Source organism: Mytilus trossulus, chromosome 7 (genome assembly GCF_036588685.1).
Source record: "Mytilus trossulus isolate FHL-02 chromosome 7, PNRI_Mtr1.1.1.hap1, whole genome shotgun sequence".
NCBI classification, from domain to species: Eukaryota; Metazoa; Mollusca; class Bivalvia; order Mytilida; family Mytilidae; genus Mytilus; species Mytilus trossulus.
Genome location: NC_086379.1, coordinates 22,881,883 through 22,903,105, shown reverse-complemented (window position 1 = coordinate 22,903,105; position 21,223 = coordinate 22,881,883). Strand labels below are relative to the sequence as shown.

The 21,223-nt window shown below is 31.7% G+C and overlaps 1 protein-coding gene across 1 annotated transcript; it reads left to right on the top strand.

The window, feature by feature from the left end:
• The first annotated feature begins 1,524 nt into the window (after positions 1-1,524).
• LOC134726904 (low-density lipoprotein receptor-related protein-like) lies at positions 1,525-21,095 on the top strand. The gene is made up of 10 exons (XM_063591304.1): positions 1,525-1,594; positions 6,540-6,604; positions 8,059-8,187; positions 10,249-10,374; positions 12,338-12,463; positions 15,621-15,746; positions 17,877-18,005; positions 19,211-19,336; positions 19,772-19,897; positions 20,995-21,095. Exons 2-10 carry the CDS (start codon positions 6,544-6,546, stop codon positions 20,997-20,999), a joined length of 954 nt encoding a protein of 317 aa, XP_063447374.1. The 5' UTR covers positions 1,525-1,594; positions 6,540-6,543; the 3' UTR covers positions 21,000-21,095.
• The last annotated feature ends 128 nt before the right edge of the window (positions 21,096-21,223 follow it).

The window sequence follows — 21,223 nt, the reverse complement described above, 5'->3', positions numbered from 1 at the left end:
TACTCATTTAATCTAGTGTTACTACGTGAAAACTGAGTTTCCGGTTCACGGAAGTTTGAATTACATGTATTCTGTTTATTGTATCTCTCGGGTTGAGCATAACTTTGTTGATCATGAACGGGCTGATCATGAGCGGGCTGAGCAGAGGCGGACTGAGCAGGGGCGGAATGTGAAGGGCCGCTATAACTGACGAAATCTTTTGCATTTGTACTAAGTGTGGATGTATTGACAAGACTGAGCTTTTGTATTTGCGTTATTTTTCCATCTAATGTGTAAGCATACTCATCTGAATCGACGATCTCGGCTTGAATATCATATTCAGATTTCAGGAAATAAGGCCTTTAAAGTTTAAAGTTTAAGCAACAACTTAATGCCTAGTCATTAGCTTAGTGTCTCGTATTTAAGTGCCAGTCTGCCTAAGAATCGGGCAGTGGTGAAAACATGAAAAAAAACACTCAATTTGACATTGATTTCAGTTCATAATATGTAGTTATGCACAAAAATAACATCCATTTCCGTTTTCTGTTCTGGTGATAGAAGATACAATTTGGTTGAAATGCACTAGAAATTAACGAATAAGGGGAGATAACTCTGTAATTTGCTATCATTCTAACCAATGTTCTAACCGAGTTATTTGATATTACCAGACACACACAAACGAAAGACTAATAATTTTTAACTCAGGTTGATGGTAAGTATTAAATAGCATGATTAGCTCAATGGGTTTTTTTCGTTCATGTTTTGATTTTAAACTAAATTGCCTGATTCTTACAAAGACTGGCACTAAAAGCTTAACGCATTTTTTACGTATTGTCGCAAACAAAGTTAACCACCCAGCCTTAAAAAGTTTTCAATTTCAAGCACTGTAATTACCATCTATAATTACTTATATAACATCTATCAAATGTATACTTCAACAATATTTTCAAAAAGGATTCTTTGTGTGTCATAATAAAGTCTTTCAATATCATTGTAATGTTTATTACCACTTACAGCAGAAACATGGGTCATGATTGGTGTTACTGTACTTTCGTATGATATGATGTATGTTTCGTATTAAAGCAATGCAGAACATGTTTTGATCATGAGGCACCAAGTTCTAAACACTTTTATCTCTTATAAAATTTTGACTTACACGTAGTTTGAGAAGAGAAGTCTCTCCTAGTGTCTCTAGGAAAAGACATTGCCAATTCTATATGTATGTTCCTATTTCTACTTTAAGAGGTCATTGGTCTAAACAAATAAACAGATTTTAAAAAAATGTATTGGACTTTTGTGTTGTTGAATTAAATTAATGTGAACTTTCGTTGTATTCTCTATGGTTGGGTTGTTCTGTCTGTGACACCTTCCCAATTTCCATTTTCAAGTTTATTGGTATTTCGATATAATAATGTTTAAATATGTTAATCATTTTAAATGAATAAATTTCGCCAATATTTGTCTGATTATGTAACTCTACAAATAGGACATGTAGGAGTAATAAATTTTGACCAATTATTTCTAATGTCAAAAAACATATAAAATAATTTGGACATTGTATTTAACTTGCTGACAATAGTACCACATGCTGCATTACAACATTCACTTTGCAAAGGTAAGTTCTTGAACAATGTTGTGTTTCTATGTTTCACATTGGTTTTTTGTTTATAATGATTAAGATTTTAAAACTATGTTGACTGTTCCTGAATTCTTTAACCTTTGATAATAATTTTACCTATTGCAAATATTTCATATCCCTCTAGATATGTGTTCGATATTTTTGAGATTTTACTTTTTAAACTATCTAAGAATATCTATGTAAAAATATTTATAAATAATTTGTTTACTTTCAAATGAACAGAATACTTTTAACTTGATAGGATAATCATGGGAGCTCTATATGGAACGCCACAGCTGTCTTGTGCGGAACTCTGATATTACTTTATGTTATTTGATTTTACCTAATATGGTTTTGACATTACGTAATGATGTTTTAATATAACTCAATATGGAATAGTCATTACTTAATGATATTTCGATATTACCTAATATGGTTTCATTTTGACTTGATATAGTTTAGTCATTACTCAATATGGTTTTGTCATTACTCAATATAGTTTTGTCATTACTCGATGTGGTCCTGTCATTTTTTGGTGTGGTTATCCCATACCTTGTTGAGGTAAACCATGTGACCAAATCGGAAAAACCTGTTCTTTTTTTTAGGTAGATTTCCATGCTGTATGTGCCTTGAATGCATGTGGACATCCATGGCCATCTAGTGTTCAAATTAAAGTTCGGGTTACTGTTTGAGTTAAACTTTGAGTTAGTTTTCAAATGCAAGTCATGTTTAAAATTAAAGTTATAGTAAGCATTGAGTTTCGAGTTGGACTTCGAGTTTGAGTCAGATTTAACGGCAGAGTTCTAGTTACAACTTTGAATTTAAGTCACTTCTTGAGGAAGAGTTTGAGTAAGAATCAAAGGAGTAGGGGCAATAAGGCCCTTATTTGGCCCAAAAATAACTGCAAATTTAAAAGTTATCATACATATTTTTAAATTACTGAAAACTTAACTAAGGTATAAGGTACTAAGAAAATCAAAACAAATTTGAAATCAAACAAGTTACCATGGCAACAAATCATGACCTAATTTGCATATTTTGTTAAATTTCGTGATTTTCTTTGTTTTTACATCATATTTTAAGTATATTTTAGATTGAAAATGTATGTGCGCACCCAAGAAACAACTTTATTTTTGGTGAAATTATGCAAATAGTTATAATAAAGCTTCTGTTAAATTATTTTGTTGTTTCTCGGCTGCGCAGGATGTGTCCTCAATGGAAATAATGATAGAAAACTGCATAAATTATGTATTTTTCATCGTTTTTGTGAAAACAGTACACATTATGACGTAATTCTGACGTCATCAGATAAAAATCTTTCTGTTTTTAATTTATATTTCTTGACCCTATGCATTTCTAAACATTATGTGCCAATTTGAAATGGTTATCAAACATTTTATTTTCTTGGGCCAAAACTAGGCCTTAATGCCCCTACTCTAATTTAGATTTATTAAGATTTTGAGTTGAAATTCGAGCTATTTTATATGCATTTTTGAGTTCGTAATGATTTTTTTTTAACGTGGAACAAGGGCTTTTGTTCGGGTTTCCAAAAAGAGGGATCCGGGATATGCATACTACATAAACAATGTTGAAGTATACAAAACGCAACATAGGAGTTGCAATAAAGTTAGATATGGTGTAATTGCCGATGAAGACATATATCCACCAGAGTTAAAATGAAGTGGGTAAAAAAAATCATATTTAGGCAACCGTACAGTCTTCAACACTCCGTATAGTCAGCTACAAAAGGTCACCATGCACTATGTGGAACAAAAATCAAACGAAAAAACTGACGGTCTATCTTACAAAAAAAACAAATATGTCACATATGTATACAACGACAACAATTGAACTTCATGCTCCTGCCTTGGTGCATGTGCATAAAGAAAGTGCACGTGGCGGAGTATTACATGTATGTAAGCGAACATCGGACTGTAACAGTAGTCTAACAGCACAACACAAGAATAAAAATGTAAACTAGACAAAGTTATGCCCACGCACTCCACTCATTTAGCTGCATATACCCCCCTAAAACAAATTACAAAGTTCAATTTTCTCCCAAAATAGCACATATTAACAAAAGGTAAACCCTGACCATATGCAGGGCACCTTCAAAATATGTACACATAAACAGTAAAGAGAAAACTTCAAACTGTTGGAGGAGTTATGCAGAATAACTATATTCCCATAATGGGACGGAAAGGCGGAAAGACGGACGGACGGACAGACAAAGGGAGGTTAAACACTATGCCCCCAACTTTCATTTGCGGTAAAGTTGCAGTGGCTTAAAAGACAGATGCAATTGGCTGACTCAAAAGATCGGTATGACTAGGTAATTCAAATCCATCGGGGTGATCTGGGGTTCCTTAGAAAGATAAGGAGACTGCTCAACGTGTGGCACCCGTTGTTTGATTCACGAAATTAAAAACCGAGTGATTTGGTTTTATTTGGAGGTTCACATTCGAGTAGAAGATGAAGCTTCTATGGTTATGTTCGTAGTCACATGTGAAACAGATATTCCAAAAAGTTTATTTGTTTTATTAGTGCGAGGTAGATCAGAGAATTCAATTGAATAAAAGTAAAAATTGATCTTCGTATATATTTTCAAATGATCATTAACGTTAAAACAAATCGAAGAATTCTTATCTTATATTGCTGATGCTTTGTCGCTTAGTCCGAGCCCCTACTGGTTTGACGTGATATATTTATTACTTCAATGATGTGTTTTAAAACTTGTATAGGTTTTTTTCTCTTTATCAAGAAAAAGAGTTTTCATTTTTTTCATTTTTTACCGATGCATTTACAGCCGATCAATATGACGCTTTTACACTGAAAACATCAATACCAGGCAAGATACAGCGTTCCGTTGACTATTTTACAAATTCATTATAATACTGCTTCTTTTTGAATACCTCGGATCAAAAAACAGGACCAAGTGGTTTGGGGATACCTTAATTATGTCCGAAAAACTGTAACGTTTTTATTTCTAATTTTTGTTTGTCGTTCCCCTTTTTCATACCAAATAACTCTGAAAAACCACTCGAACCTTAATTTGAGCTTTAACTTTGGCCATACCCATACAAAGCACATTAAACAAACGACATATTGAAATCTTTTGAATAACAGATTTGTTTTCAGATAGTGTATGGTGGCCTTTTGTAGCTGACTATACGGAGTGTTGAAGGCTGTACGGTTGCCCATATATGATTTCTTACACCAACTGCATTTTAACTCTGGTGGAAAGTTGTCTCATTGGCAATCACACCACATCTAACTTTATTTCAACTCCTATGTTGCGTTTTGCAAACTGTCACATTGTTTGTTTAGTATGCATATTCCGGAGTCCTCTTATCGAAGCAAAAGACCTTGTTCTGCGATAGGAAATTTAATTACGAACTAAAAAAGACATATAAATAGCTCAAATTTCAACTCGAAATCTTAATAAATCTAATTGAGACTTAAATTCGAATCTTACTCAAACTCTACATTAAGAAGTGACTTAAATTTAAAGTTGTACAACTAGAACTCTGCCTTTAAATGTGACTCAAACTCGAAGTCCAATTTTGTTTGTTAAATGGAGGAACCACTTCTGTCGCCAAAATAACATTTTGAATGTAGCAAGTAATTGTGCAGAACATTTTGCGTAAATTTTGTGCGGCTGGCCTTTGTAAGCCTGGTATGGTATTTTTTCCACAGAACATTTGCAGGATTGGTGATGATTATGACCTCCATTTTTAATAACTAGCACACTCTTTTGTAAAAGAGTCATAACTAATCGTGCCTTCTGGTGCAGAATATCATAGCTTTGTTGAGGTGTAATACCACCATTGATTTTCCCCTATTAGTCTTTGTTAAATTTGCACTTTTCAAAAAATTGTGCAGAATTTATCTTTCTTTCAAATAAAGAAATACTTGGCATGAGTAAAGTTTTATCCTGTCCAGTTCTATAGAAAAAGTTTCACATAACATGTCATTGCATATAAGAAAATAACCATAATTGGAAGTTAACCAATCAAATTTATCTCCTTATTCTATCTGTGTACAAGGTTAAGTCACCATGTAACCTCAAGATTACAAAATTTTCTATAGAAATCACAAATAAAAAATAATGGAATTTTGATATACCCAAGACATATGCTTATGACACAGAAATAGTTTTACTGCAATAAAATGTAGGATTAATTACCTACAACGGTAAAACTCAAGGGAATATTTTTATTAGACCTACTTTCGTATGCAACCGAATAGGAAGTACCATGATTAGGTGGTATTACACCTAAAAAACATATTGATGGCTTCTGTTTTTTTGCTCTTTAGTCGGGTTTTCACCATATCCATTCTTAATTTTATTGTTTATAAACTTCACACTAAAAGCAAGAAAGAAGAAAATAAAGATATAGGCATAAGTCAATAAAATATATATCCTTGGAACTTCAACATCGATATACATTTCTATTGAGACATAAAGTTGTCCATACGTTTGGTCATATTTTGCAGTTGCCAGTGAAATATATGTAAAATGATTCTAAATTGTTACTTTGCCACGACTAATTACTATAATTTCAGCCTTATAAATGTCAAATAAATCCTTTTTTATGGCTAGGTCACATATATATTTTCTTAAAAGACTCATTTAATGTAATTATGGTCATTTATTTTATATCTAATATCTCATCAACATGATGTGCGATGTTCAAACTAGATTTTTAAGGCAGTTGAATATTATATACATGTAATTACGAGTAATTTAAAAAAAATCATATGTACTATCAAGTTCTGATAAATTGGATAACCAAATGCTAAACTGATGTTTAAAAATATGGTAATATGGGCGACTTAAATTAAGTAATACGTGTATGTTTTTGACGAAAACCACAAAAGTACACTATTAACCTAGTATAATTTATTCTAATATTTCATCATATTTAATCATGATTTACAGCACCATGGATCGTTCTTATGCTATAGCAGGTGTCCTTATTTTCCTTGCAATCAGTTGTACACGTGGTATAGTATTGTATTCACTTTTAACTTCATTTCTTATCTAATAAATCCGCTACAAACACATTTTCCCAAAATATGAAAAATTAAGAGATTCAAAACGCACATTGTATGACAATATGTAACACTATTCGATCTTCTAGACACGAGACTTGGACATAACTTATAGCTAGGAAAATGTACTTTTATTCGCAATCAGTGTTTTTACATCAATTACGTCAACTATACATAGCATAGAACTGTTATCAGCTGATCAATAACAACATTTATAGTGTTATAAAAACGTTTATAAGATCAATGTTTATCATTTCAAACAATGCTCGCAGATACTACGGTATAAAACATACAGGTGTATTTTATATTTATAGCGGTGACTGAACATCTTTAATTAATCTATACAACACCGTTTTATTTATCTTAATTTACCTGCATACACGATGTTATACAATCGTCAGAACATATTAATCTGTATTGCATTACGCATCAACAATTTATTTTCCGATTTTTTTTAATTTGTTTTTTATAAACAATAGACCGTTGGTTTTCCCGTTTGAATGGTTTAACAGTAGTAAATTTGGGGTCCTGTATAGCTTGTTGTTCGTTGTGAACCACGGCTCCGTGCTGAAGGCCATACCTGGACCTATAATAATTTACTTTTTTTAATTGCTATTTGGATGGAGAGTTGTCTCATTGGCACTCACACCACATCTTCCTATATCTATATAAGTCATAATTGTTTTCAAAAGCAATAAAGACCCACCTGTACGTAAATTTAAAAAAAAAACGAATTGCGGGATACATAAGTACCAAATCACATCAAGAGTCACGTGATCAAAATAGCAAGAAGTCAAATAAAAAGAAAGATCATGTTAAAACTTTAAAAAAAAAAAAATTTACAAATAGAAGCGCCATTTTTATAAAACTATTAGTGCAGATGAAATATCAAAATTAAGGACTTTCACTCATATGAATGTAACGTATTGTCGAAAGTCAATAATTGACAAGAAATGTCCGCATAGAGAGATGCGCTGTTTGTTTTAATAGGAATGCCGTAAATATCCTGGAAAATGCTACAGATAAAACCTGACACTGATCCTTAGTTTTTTGTCTCATTTTTTTACAAATTATGAAGATAAATTTGTCAAAACAAGAATTGTGAAGCTTATACAAGTTTTAGAGAAAATACTTTGTGAAGTATAGTTTTGATTCAGTACTTCAGCAGCTTTATGGATATTCGAAATCCTCGTTAATGTGTACAGATGAAGAACAGCAAAACAAAAGTAAAACAAACATACTGAACTGAAAAACAAATACAAAAAGCGAAAATTAAGTAAAACGTAGGTCCACATAAGTCTACTAATTTACTTAAATTTCTGACCCCACTTTATTGATAAAAAGTATGCAGTTCGATCGTGAAGGAACTGTAATGAACAAAATTAGGATTTAGGAATATGTTTCAGCTAAATCTTGTACAGAACATTTTATGAAGTGTAAAGATGGAGTACAATGTGTTTACAATCTCAGATTTTGTGATGGATATCCAAACGACTGTGACGATGGTTCTGACGATGAGCCTGAAATGTGTAAAGGTTTGTGACTGAAAACATGCATCAAAGTAGCTAGCTAGTATTTACTTGTAACGAGATTCCATACAAATATCAAATTATATTTTTTTATCAATCATCACTAAAAGTGACAAGTGTAATATAATAACAAGGATAATTCGCTATTAGCAGCAAGCTTGGTTCAATTTTATAAAAATAAGTTCAGAAACTTCGATGAATAATTATTCACTTGCAAGTTAATAATTCGACATCATTAGATCCGTATGCATGTGAACTTTAATTTAACCCCTTAGCCAGATATAAATTATGCATGATTGATGCGTATCAGGCTTTCAAACGAAAAGAAAATAATATCAAAATTAAAGGGACACTATCTACGAGATATATAAAAAAATCTAAAGTATATTACTTTTCGTTCAATCATTAACGAAAGTGAAATAGTAAAAACATAATTTGCTTTTATTCGCTAATATAAGACAGAAAATGTGGTATGATTGTAAATGAGAACTCAAGCATATTGATCACTTGCTATCAGGAGTAGCAGTGTAGAATGATTTCTTTTCGGTTCATTATTAATAAAATAAAGACAACAGTAGTATACAGCTGTTCTAAATTCATAAATCAATTAAAAGAAATTATCCGCTTTACAAACTAAAACTGATGGAAACGCCTCAAATATAAGAGAAGAACTACGACACATCAGAAACACAACACTTAGATGTAGCACACATAGATATGAACTATACTATAACTATGGACATTTTCTTGAATTGGTACATACCATTTTAAGAAATTAATGGTGGGTTTAAGCTAGTTTTGTGGCTATCCAAACCTTGCACTTTTACAGAAATATGATCCAAAATAATAGAATGGAAGCATGAGGTATCTAACGTGAAATATCTCATTAATTGGTCGTGTTTTAGACAATAAATTATGATAAAATTGAGAATGAAAATGGGGAATGTGTCATAAAGACAACAACCAGACCAAATAAAAAAACAACAGCAGAAGGTCACCAACAGGTCTTCAATGTAGCTCGAAATTCCCGCACCCGAAGGCGTCCTTCAGCTGGCCCCTAGACAAATATATACTAGTTCAATGATAATGAACGCCATACTAATTTCCAAATTGTACACAAGAAACTAGAATAAAAATAATACAAGACTAACAAAGGCCAGAGGCTCCTGACTTGGGACAGGCGCAAAAGTGCGGCGGGGTTAAGCATGTTTGTGAGATCTCAACCCTCCCCCTATACCTCTAACCGATGTAGAAAAGTAAACGCATAACAATACGCACATTGAAATTCAGTTCAAGAGAAGTCCGAGTCTGATGTCAGAAGATGTAACCAAAGAAAATAAACAAAATGGCAATAATACATAAATAACAACAGACTACTAGCAGATAACTGACATGCCAGCTCCAGACTTCAACTAAACTGACTGAAAGATTATGATTTCATCATATGAACATCAGGCACAATCTTTCCCGTTAGGGGTTTAGTATCATACCATCATAACATATATGAGAAGAACATAACCCGTGTCATGCCAACAACTGTTTTTAGAATAAATGTGTTTAGTTCCGACGCAAAGACCTTATCAGTGACTCAATATTAACGCCAAAATATACAATCTTTAACGACTTGACAACAGTATCGTAAATATATCCCTTCTTAATAAGTCTATTCAAAGGTTTTGTAAGTTTCTGAGGTAAATACTGACACCTTTGTGCTTTATAAAGAATACTTCCATAAAAAATTGGATGTGAAATACCTGAACGTATAAGAAGTCTGCATGTTGAGCTATATTTACGAATGATGTCTTCATACCGATGATAAAATTTAGTAAATGTTTTGACTAGTTTGTGATATCGAAAACCCTGGTGTAATAATTTTTTCAGTAATGCATAAATTTCTCTCGTTAAAATCCAAAACATTGTTACATACACGGGCGAATCGATGAGCGATGTTGATATATACTAGAGAATGATAACTACTGAACAGTCTGAAAAAACTTAACAGAAAGAATGAAAATAACTGACTTTGGTATTATTCTTAGGATTCTAAGACTAAAAATATTGTTTTAGCTTATTCCTGTACGGAGAATTACAGGAAGTGTAAAGATGGCGTAAAATGTGTTCCCAGTTTCTCTTTTTGTGATGCATACCAAGACTGTCAAGATAACTCGGACGAGGAGCCAGAAATGTGTAAAGGTTTGTTGAAATGGAACATTTATTTAAGTGAAATTATAAGTAATTAATATTGCTTAAAGCATTGAATGTTCGAACTAACATGCAAATAATTGTTTTTTACCGGGTTTTTTCAAGAACACACCCATCGCATGTCTGTGACTGAATGAAAGTTATTATATTATTATTGTACTTCAGACGGTAACAGGTAACAGCTGCAATCTACATGTGACATATACATTTGATATCGGTATCAGATTCAGATTCGTTCCAGAACTTGTAAAATATTGGTATAATTAAAAATGTAGAAAAAAGGGTCTGTAAAATTGTAAATTTCAAAAAACATCATTCTCTGATTGTAGTAAAATGCAAAGTTAATTAGACATCGCTATTGTTTAAGTATATTTATTCTAGATATCCTGATAAACATATTAATCGTAAAACAAATCCATTGGTCAAAATAAAACTAAAATCAAGATAGTACTTAAAAGTATGAATTCAGATTCATTTATTTTTAAATATAAATGTCTTTTATATCTTACCAAAAAAAAATATTGGGTTGAACTGTTCTTAGTCTAAAGCATTCGAGGTTCATTTGTATTTATTTCCTTCAAAAGTAGCATAAATCGTTAAATGTACATTGTAACACGAATTTGATACTCTTTTGACAAATTGTGAGAACAAAATCATGCGGTCTTAACATAACAGTATACATAGCAGCCATAATATTTGTTTTAAGTTGAAAAACAAAATTTGTAGAATTATGTGCCAAAACAATAACCATATGCATGTGGCTAAGATAGTAAAATATTGAAGAATACAGAGCACCAATTAAAATTTAAAACGGAAAGTATGACATCAAATGGCAAATTAAAACGCTCAAACATACATCAAACGAATGGATAACAAGTGTTATATTCCTGTCTTGGTACAGGAATTTTTGTGAAGATCATCATGGTAGATTAAACATAGTTCTATGACATCATCAACCTCTCATGTGTATAAAAGAGGGACGAAAGATAGCAAAGGGACAGTCAAACTCATAAATCTAAAACAAACTGACAAAGCCATGGCTAAAAATGAAAAAGACAAACAGACAAACAATAGTACACATGACACAACATAGAAAACTAAAGAATAAACAACACGAACCCAACCAAAAACTAGGGGTGATATCAGGTGCTCCGGAAGGGTAAGAAAATCCTACTCCACATGTGGCACCCGTCATGTTGCTTATGTGATAACAAATCCGGTAAATAGTCTAATAATAATAGCGGTATAAAACAGGGGCGAAAGATACCAGAGGGACAGTAACACTCAAAGATCGGAAATAAACTGGCAACGCCATGGTAAAAAAGAAAAAGACAAAAGACAAATTAATAGTAGTATACAAGACACAACAAAAAAATACCTAAGGACTAAGCAACACAAACCCAACCAAAGATGGAGGATATTTTATGTGCTCCTGACGGATAAGCAGAATCTCCTCCGCATGTTGCGCCCGTCGTGTTGCTTATGTGATTACAAACTCAGTTAACAGTATAATGCTGTAGGAAATTACTTTATATTGACAAACCAAGAAAAAATACCTAAAAATGTCAACAATACTGAAACTGATCTCTACCTTGTGCTATAATCTTAATCCCAATAAAAACTAACAAATGTATAACGAAAGGCGTATGGTATCATTTTTTTAGGGAAAAAGAATTGTAATTTTTTCATTAATGTTCATCCGCTTTTAAGTAAATTCTGTATGACCTGATGCGTACATAACACAAATCTCCTGTTTGGGAATAAACTTAATAGATATATTTGTGTGGAAGAGAATAATCTGAACATCACTGACTTAACTGCCGTGAATAAATCTGCAAAATTCACTGAAAATAACTAAATACTTTATTGGCATTATTTCAAAAACTGTTTAGACCAAAATTGGTTTTCAAATTATGTATATCAGAAAATATATGACTAAACAAAATTGTTTTAGCTTTTTCTTGTACGGAAAACTATGTGAAGTGTAAAAATGGTGTACAATGTGTTGGCAGTGAATACTTTTGTGATGGAAGCACACAATGTTCCGATGGTTCTGACGAGGAAGCAGAAATGTGTAGAGGTTTGTTAAATGGAAAAATTAATTTATGTGAATCTTAATTATAATTTTTAATTGACTATAGAATTGAATATTTGAGCTTACGTGTACAACGGTCTTAAGAAACAGCTTTTGCAAGAAACATCTACCCCAAAATATTTCTTATGATAATTTACCTTTTTATATGAGAACAGGAATGTCAAAAGAGTAATTCAGTTTCGAATATAAGACAGTGATCAATAATAATATGTCTTTATTCAAAAAATTGAAATATAGAAAATAAAAACCGATGTTTTATAGTCAATTAGACAATATGCCAATTCTACTTTCTAACAAATCAGTCTGTTATGGAAATTTTTTCAACCCGTAAAAACATATCAACGATTCGAAAGCCACTGTCGCGCAAATGTAATAATATTTTAGACAATGTAATGGACAGGAGGATTTTTTAATATACAAAAATGGAAATTCTTAAAAAAGAAGAAAAAAAAGTAAAGAAAACATCAAAACGATATGTTAAACTTCAAGGATCTTGTTTACAAATTGTAGTAGGAAATAATTAACACACAACGTATAAGCTTTTAAATTTTGTAAATGATTGATTTTTTATTTATATTTTCCTTTCTTTCTTAGTCATGAGGTTTAATGTTAATTTCAGCGACTTTTCGAATTTGAATGTCCATTTTGTATTTTTCGGCTCTATTTATACGTCAGACGATTATAATATTGTATCTAATAGAAATGGAAATTTTTCATCAGTCATATGCATTCTTCTCTGTCAACTCTGTAGAGGATAGGTGTTTCTTTTTTTTTAGTACGAGTACCAATGCAAATTTAAGAGTTCTTGCAGTTACTTTAAGCTATTTAAACACCAATATAATTATTTAAGAAATCATGTATCATGACAAAAAAGTATGAATCCAACGATATTTGTTAGAATATACAATTGTCACTGCTTGATCACAATTATTGAAATATTACCCTACATGTATATATATATATAGTTTAGGCAAAGTCAATGCAAATGAACTGTAAATAATGACAAATAATCATATTCCGGTGTTTGATTGGTTTATATCTCATTGAATAAATTATTTTAAATTCGGACGAGCAGGGCGAGGGATAACTCAATGTTTTTTATATAAAATAATATTTAATTTATTTTTACAGAGTCTTATCACCCTAATAAATGCTTGAATCATAGTGTACAAACACCTTTAACGATAACTAGGGGTTGATTCTCGGCTATATTGTTAGTATTTTCAACCGTTTTATTTACTTTAAATCTCCAATACGGATAAATATGTAACATGTACAAAGGGGCACTACCTGTCAAAACATGTATAAAGGGGCACTACCTGTCAAATTCATGTTCACCGATTTCAATCAAATTCTCATATTTGATTTATAACAATGTAAAACATTTTTTTTAAGCTATTAAAAGTCTAAGAGAATCATTAAAACAGGGCATTGGCATGCAAATGCTTAGCTATGTTTCGTGTGTTACTTTAAGCTATTTAAACACCAATATAATTATTTAAGAAATCATGTATCATGACAAAAAAGTATGAATATATCTTTCACATTCATTTGTTAAAATTTACTGTTTGCAATAGCATGAATCGTTCTATATAATAGTGTTCTTATCCCGGGCATAATACAATGCCGTATTTAGCAAAACCTTTTCAACTTTTGATCTTCAGTGCTGTACAACTTTGTACTTTTTTCACTTTCGATCTGGGCGTTATGTATTCGGGTTTAGTTTTCTGTAATTAGTTTTTACTTCAGTTTCATTATGTATATCTCTTTCATATTCATTTGTTAAAATTTACTGTTTGCAATAGTGTGAATTGTTTTATATAATATGAATGTTCTTATCCTGGGCATACAAAACCTTTTCAACTTTTGATCTTCAGTGCTGTACAATTTTGTATTTTTTTCGTCACTGGTGAGTCTCGTGTGGACTAGACGCGTTTTTGGCGTATTGAATTTTAAACCTGATGCTTTTTGTTATCTATTAATCATGCTTTTCTTTGTCTAATATGTTCTGCTTTTATTTGTATTGTAGTCCTGTAATATTTTGTTTTCATTTCAATGTTATATTTAACTGTGCCATTAAAGTGCGAGGTTTGGCATGCCTTAAAACCAGGTTCAACCCACCACTTTTATTCCCCTTTAAAAGTGTCCTGTACCAAGTCAGGAAGATGGCCATTGTTATAATATTGTTCGTTTCTGTGTGTGTGTTGCATTTTAACGTTGAGTCGTTTCTGTTTTCTCTTATTTTTGAGATAAGACGTGGCACGGTACTTGTCTATCCCATATTCATGTATTTGGTTTTGATGTTATATTTGTTATTCTCGTGGCGATTGTCTGTTGCTTGGTCCGTTTCTGTCTGCTGTTGCGTTTCGGTGTTGTGTCGTTGTTCTCCTCTTGTATATGATGCGTTTCCCTCGGTTTTGGTTTGTTGCCCCGATTTTGTTTTTTGTCCATGGATTTATGAGTTTTGAACAGCGGTATACTACTGTTGCCTTTATTTATTTAGTCGTCAAGACGCCATCTAATTAATCATCGAGGTGACATCTAAAGTCGTATGATGTTCATATAAGCGATGTTAACATAAATTTCGATATTAATAGATTAGCAAACTTGTGCTGTTGGATTTTTCTAGGTCGATTAAATTTTATGTTATCGATGAAAAAACAAATGTTTATCATCGTTTTTACCTTATAAGAATGATTTTCGTAGATCGAACCAGTCAATCAAATAATTAACCTTTGTTAGACATTACTTTCCTTTAAATAACTTTACATATACAATTCACCTTTTATCCATCGCAAGCTAAGGGGTTAAATTGAAGTTAACATGAGTACAGATTCAATGGGGTCGAATTATTCACTTGGAAGTGAATAATTCATAATCAATGTTTTAGCTTATTTTGACAAAATTGAACCATGCTGGCTGCTAAAAGCCAATTAGTATTTCACAAGTTGCATTTCAATAATGATTGGGAAAAACTTTAAATATTAGATTGTGTATATCTCGTAGCTAGTGTCTCTTTAACCGAGGTAAAAAAAAAATGCATTTATTGGTGTGAAAGGATATACAAATTGTATTCTTGTTATTTTTCTACGTGTTATTTGAATCGTTGGATGGATTTAACAGACGTAGTTTTGTATTACAGAATGGTCTTGCGATCTCGGACGGACAAAATGTACAGATAATTCCACGTGTATTTTAGAAGAAAACATTTGTAATGGGGTTAGCGACTGTCCCGATGATTCTGATGAAGACCCAGCAGTATGCAAAGGTACTGGTAATGTAACAAGTGATCAGCATGCCAGAGTGTCTTATTGGCATGAATTTAGAGGTTGTACTTTTTCAACAAATTGTCGACATTCCAATGGAAACGAACTGTGCGGCTCGTGTGGTCGATATATCTCTTTTTTTATCTCATATAAATCGTAATTCCTTCAGATACGGGTTTCTGCGAACTATTTTTAGACTTATACTTCAAATTTAACATACACGTTCATCTCAGCAATAATGACAATAACCTCATTATGGAAACCAGGATTAAATTTTGTGTTTACGCTAGACTCGCGTTTAGTCTATAATAGACTCATCAGTGGCGCTCGAATAAAAAAAAAACATGATTTTTATTTTGAAATTAAAAATTTTTCCCCCCACAGTAGCAATATACCAACTTAACCTGTATATGGAATATGCATTTCCAAACTTATTTGGATTTCAAAACTTTTCATTTACAGTGCTCTTCAGGTTTTGTAAAAGGTCACAATTTTCGGTGCAGAAAGTTTATACCAGATTATGTCGTAGTACGTCTCTTTCTTTTTCTTAAAATGATCATCGAAAGATACTTAGACCTTGTTGATAAATATTCCGTATCAACTTCACAAATAGAACACGATGGTACAATTTGGAAATTAGTATGGCGTTCATTATCACTGAACTGGTATATATTTGTAAAGCGGCCAGCTGAAGGACTCCTCCGGGTGCGGGAATTTCTCGCTACATTGAAGACCTGTTGGTGACCTTCTGCTGTTGTTTTTTTATTTGGTCGGGTTGTTGTCTCTTTGACACATTCCCCATTTCAATTCTCAATTTTATTCAATATTTTTGGATTTTTACATTTTACTGTGTAGATACTTTCCTATTTTTCATACAAATTATAAAAAAATTACATAATTATTTAAAATCAGGAGTTTAACCTTAACTCTTTGATTACAAAATAACAAATAACTCAATCTTTGGTGTATAAAAACAATTTCATAACATACTTTTCATGCGCAAAGTAGGAAAATTACAGTTGGTTTTTTTTATAGTTCGTTTCTGTGTGTGCTGCATTATCGTTTTTTTGTTGTTGTTGCACTTCAGTGTTACTGTTGTCTCGTTGTATTTCTGTTATAGTTGATGTGTTTACCTCGGTTTTAGCACATTGAACGACAAATTTATGTGACGTATATAATTTTTCTGACGTCAGACACTTAAATCAATCCATGTGTTCGTAGATAGTAGATGTTGTTGTGTCCTGTTAAATTGTTATACGATGATGACTGATGTTCCCATATTTTGACTATTTTATTGATTGTGACTTTATTTAACGCATCATGTAAATGTAACGGAATTTGATGAGACTGTTATTAAAGTGAGAGGGTTAGCGCTATAGAACCAGGTTTAATCCACCATTTTCTACATTTGAAAATGCCTGTACCAAGTCAGGAATATGACAGTTCTTGTCCATTCGTTTTTGATGCGTTTTGTTTTTTGATTTTGCCATGTGATTATGGACTTTCCAAATTGATTTTCCTCTGAGTGCAGTATTTTTGTGATTTTACTTTTTAGTTGGAAACCCGGATTTGTTTTCTCAAATTTGAAGTCGATTTATGACATTCCAACTGCGGTATACTACTGTCATTTTCATTATAAGCCGTGACCAAATTTAACTTTTTTTGTTTTGTCAGTAAAATGGATGCACTTAATTACACGTAACCGTACGGCTATCAATGTCTGATTCATATATCACAGTTGAAAATAAATGTGATTCTAATTATCGACACATTAAACACGCGTATTATATGCCTTTAACAGCTTTATATGATTTTCTCGATAAAGGACACGTTTGTGAATAATGTTTGAAAAAGGCAAAGTAAAATCATTTAATTATTGCAACTTCTCACATGATTTAATTTTAATAACTGACAATCTGTATTTTGTACAGAAGTTTATACTGTAACGTTTTTAATTTAAAAATGTTAACACGAATTCCTGTATGATTAACATATAAAAATTTACGAAAGTGGAATCAAATTGATTTTTCATTTACATAATAATAAAAAAAAATTGAAAAAGCATAAGCTCTGTTTTGAGTTTATTTTCTGACAAAATCTCTTATGTTTTTCCAATGACATGGTTTATTCAGATTACAATTGTGGTGAAGGAAAGAGTAAATGTCAGGATGGGCTTCAGTGTATAGAAGATTATCGACTTTGTGATGGGAATGATAAGGGATGCTTCGATGGATCTGATGAATCAGCACATTTCTGCAATGGTACGAAACGTTATGTATATCTATAATCGTGGAGCTCCTTTTCATGTATTTAAGGAGGTAGACCTAGGTTAAGGGAAATTACACCTAAAATCATCCGTACGTTTGTGTCAACCATTTTCATAAATATATTCTAAGCTTCTATGTTACATAGAATATTTCAAATCTGTTCCAGGTAAATGCTTAAAATACACTGATGATACTTGACTCTTACAAACGCATAACTGATTTAAAAAGTTATTTCCCTGAACCAAAGTCTACTCCCTTAAATTGTATTAAAAATGGCGGGAAAAAGCTTACAAGGACTTTTACCTTAAATATGCATAGGTTATATTCGGGTTCTAAATAGAAAGAAAAGAAATTGAGAATCTGCTTAAATTTTGAAAAATGACATTTTATAAGTCCTATGAAGTCCTATGTGAAAAATTAAATTGGTGTTATGAGGCAAAATAGTTTACATTGTCTAGAAGGGAATACAGAGTAGTCCGAACATCTAACACACATTCTGAATTCTCATGATTTAAGTTTTTGTTTATTTTTAAAAAATCTTTCTGAACAGCAGATTATTCTGGATTATCAAACCAATACATTTTGTCAATAATCAGATGTGTAAATAAAGTCATCATATATGTAAGTACTCGGCTTAAACGTTCTTTTTTGGTTGGACGCACGTTTCTTCTTCAAAAGACTCACCAGGGACCATCAAATAAAATATAATATGTTAAAGGCAAAATAAAGTACGAAGTTGAAGATCATTGTTTTAACGTTTAGAAAATACAGCTTAAGGAATCTATTCCTGGGGTATAAAGCCTTTAGTTAGTACTTCACAAATTTTAAGTTTTGCAAACAGTTCATACCTAATTATGACCATATCAATGATAATTCAGGTCAACACGTCAGTGCTGACTACTGGGCTGGTGATACCCTCGAGGAATAAAACTCCTACGGCAGTGGCTTCGACCAAGAAGTTGTGAATACAAAGAATAAAAATTATTCAGTAGTGGCAATTGTAAGAATCAAATTCAATTAACACAATAATTTGTTATATTACCTTTTGATTTGGTCGATATTTCAAGTATTGCTTTTTATTTTAAATTGTGTTTTATACTAAAGTATATAATGTCACATGTTCCTTCTTGAAAAGAAGAAAAATGACAAAAATAACATTTCATTATTATCATTTTTAATAGTATTTGTTAAATTTGAAGGTTTTGACTGTGGAGAAGGGAGAGTCAAATGTCAGGACGATATCCAGTGTATTGATAAAGAAAGTGTATGCGATGATTTCCTCTACTGTAATGACAGATCTGATGAATTCCCGGATTTCTGTTTAGGTACGAAATTATATAGTTAAAAATAATATAAAATGGTTTACATAGTGAGCGAATCCAAAACGAGCACTTCCATTTACAATATTCATTAGACCGTAAAAGAAGGGTCAAAACTCTAATCTGGCATAAAACGAGAACGATCATATCATAAGAAACTTGTGTATTTAAATGATCTTAATCGAAAACTTAAACCTGAAGCGGTAGAGACGGACGCAGGGACGGACGGACATAAAAACAAAATGCTACTTGGTTGGGCGTATATAGTGAAATCATTAATACAAACACTGCGGCTGTCCCATTTGTAGCCATGGCGTTGTAAAGTTATTTTCGAATTTGAATATCCATCTGGTATATTTTTCTTCCCTGTTATACGTAGCATTATATTTTTATTTTCTGACAAAAAATTACAATCTAAGATTATTATTGATTGTTATTCAGCCTATGAATGTGGAGAGGGGAAGGTCAAATGTCAGGATGGTATCCAGTGTATTGATAAAGCAAGTATATGCAATACTTTCCTGGACTGTATGGACAATTCTGATGAATCTCCAGATACTTGTTCAGGTGAGAAACTAACGGTAATGTAACATTAATTGCAGTATGATAGAGTGCTGTAAAGTATTCTAAGGTAATATCAAACTATAAATGGTTTTGTTTCATTGGTTAGCTTTGCTGCAAAACAAAACTGGAATTTTGACATAAGTCAAATTAGATACAAGATAATAGTTACTAACAATTCTAGAACACACACTAATTCAAAATGGCTTTCATAAACCCATAATATCAGGTCAAACGTCGACATATAAAATAATATCCAAATTTAGAATGAAATTGGGAATCTGCAAGAGAAAAAACAACAACATAAAAAGAGGCAAAAACAGCTGAAATTCCCTAATGGGTCTACAAAACAACAAGAAAATCCCAGACGGCTGGCTTCAGTTGGCTCCTATAAAAAATGTGTACAATGTGTTAAGGGAAAATGGACGTCATACCAAACTCAAAACATATAAATGAACTAGAATTAAAAATCATTCAAGACTAACAAAGGCCAATTAATTCATTTTCTAAGACAGACAAGTCTGATAAACAATAATTTAATCCTGACACCTACAATGTATGAAAAGTTTATAGAAATGAGAAATTTATACTATAAACAAACGATATTGGTTTTTTCGACACTTAAACGTAACGGACGAATCTACATTTATACTTTTCGTGAGAAACTATGAATCAATATGCTGTTGAACTGTCATTTTGTTTTTTTTTAATCTAAAACTTACTTAGTTAGAGCAATTCTAAAGTGTCTTACATTTTACTCTTTGAATAAAACTTATGTAATCACGCCCAGTTTGTTCAAGGTTGATAACGCACACTTAAAGTAAAAGAGATGCTAACAATACCAAAGGGGCATTCAAACACACAAAAAACAAAACAGCTCAAAGCAGCAGTATAACAAACCTAATATAGATTACCATAGCATGCTCCAATCCTGTTGTTTACTCTCGGGGAACTTTGTTCTCTTTTTAAACGTTGAAAGATCTTCATTAGAATGTCACTCATTAATCTTTTCTTTACAAAACGCGCACTCAGAATGATGAGTTTATTATTTAGTAAGTTTAAAATTTAATATCAATATAACAAAATTTTGTATATTTTTTCAGATTAAAAGAGAATAAATCATGACCATTGGTGTGTCTGACAAATAAAAGACGAATAATCCGTTATATTCAACAGAAACAATCAATAAATAAATAGAAATGAATTATGTGTTTTATTTTACAGGCATTTTCAGTGTAAAACTAACATTTGCATACTCATATTTAACGTCAAATAAAATTGCTTTTATAGCAATTATTGATTAGTTAACTTACATGTACTTTACACGCTGTT

Bases quoted from the DNA above. Each gene is read 5' to 3' on its own strand.
- LOC134726904 (XM_063591304.1), top strand. From the start codon at position 6,544: ATGGATCGTTCTTATGCTATAGCAGGTGTCCTTATTTTCCTTGCAATC. The intron at 10,375-12,337 runs GTTTGTTGAAAT...AAATTGTTTTAG, and splicing joins GGAGCCAGAAATGTGTAAAG to CTTTTTCTTGTACGGAAAAC. The intron at 15,747-17,876 runs GTACTGGTAATG...TGGTTTATTCAG, and splicing joins AGACCCAGCAGTATGCAAAG to ATTACAATTGTGGTGAAGGA.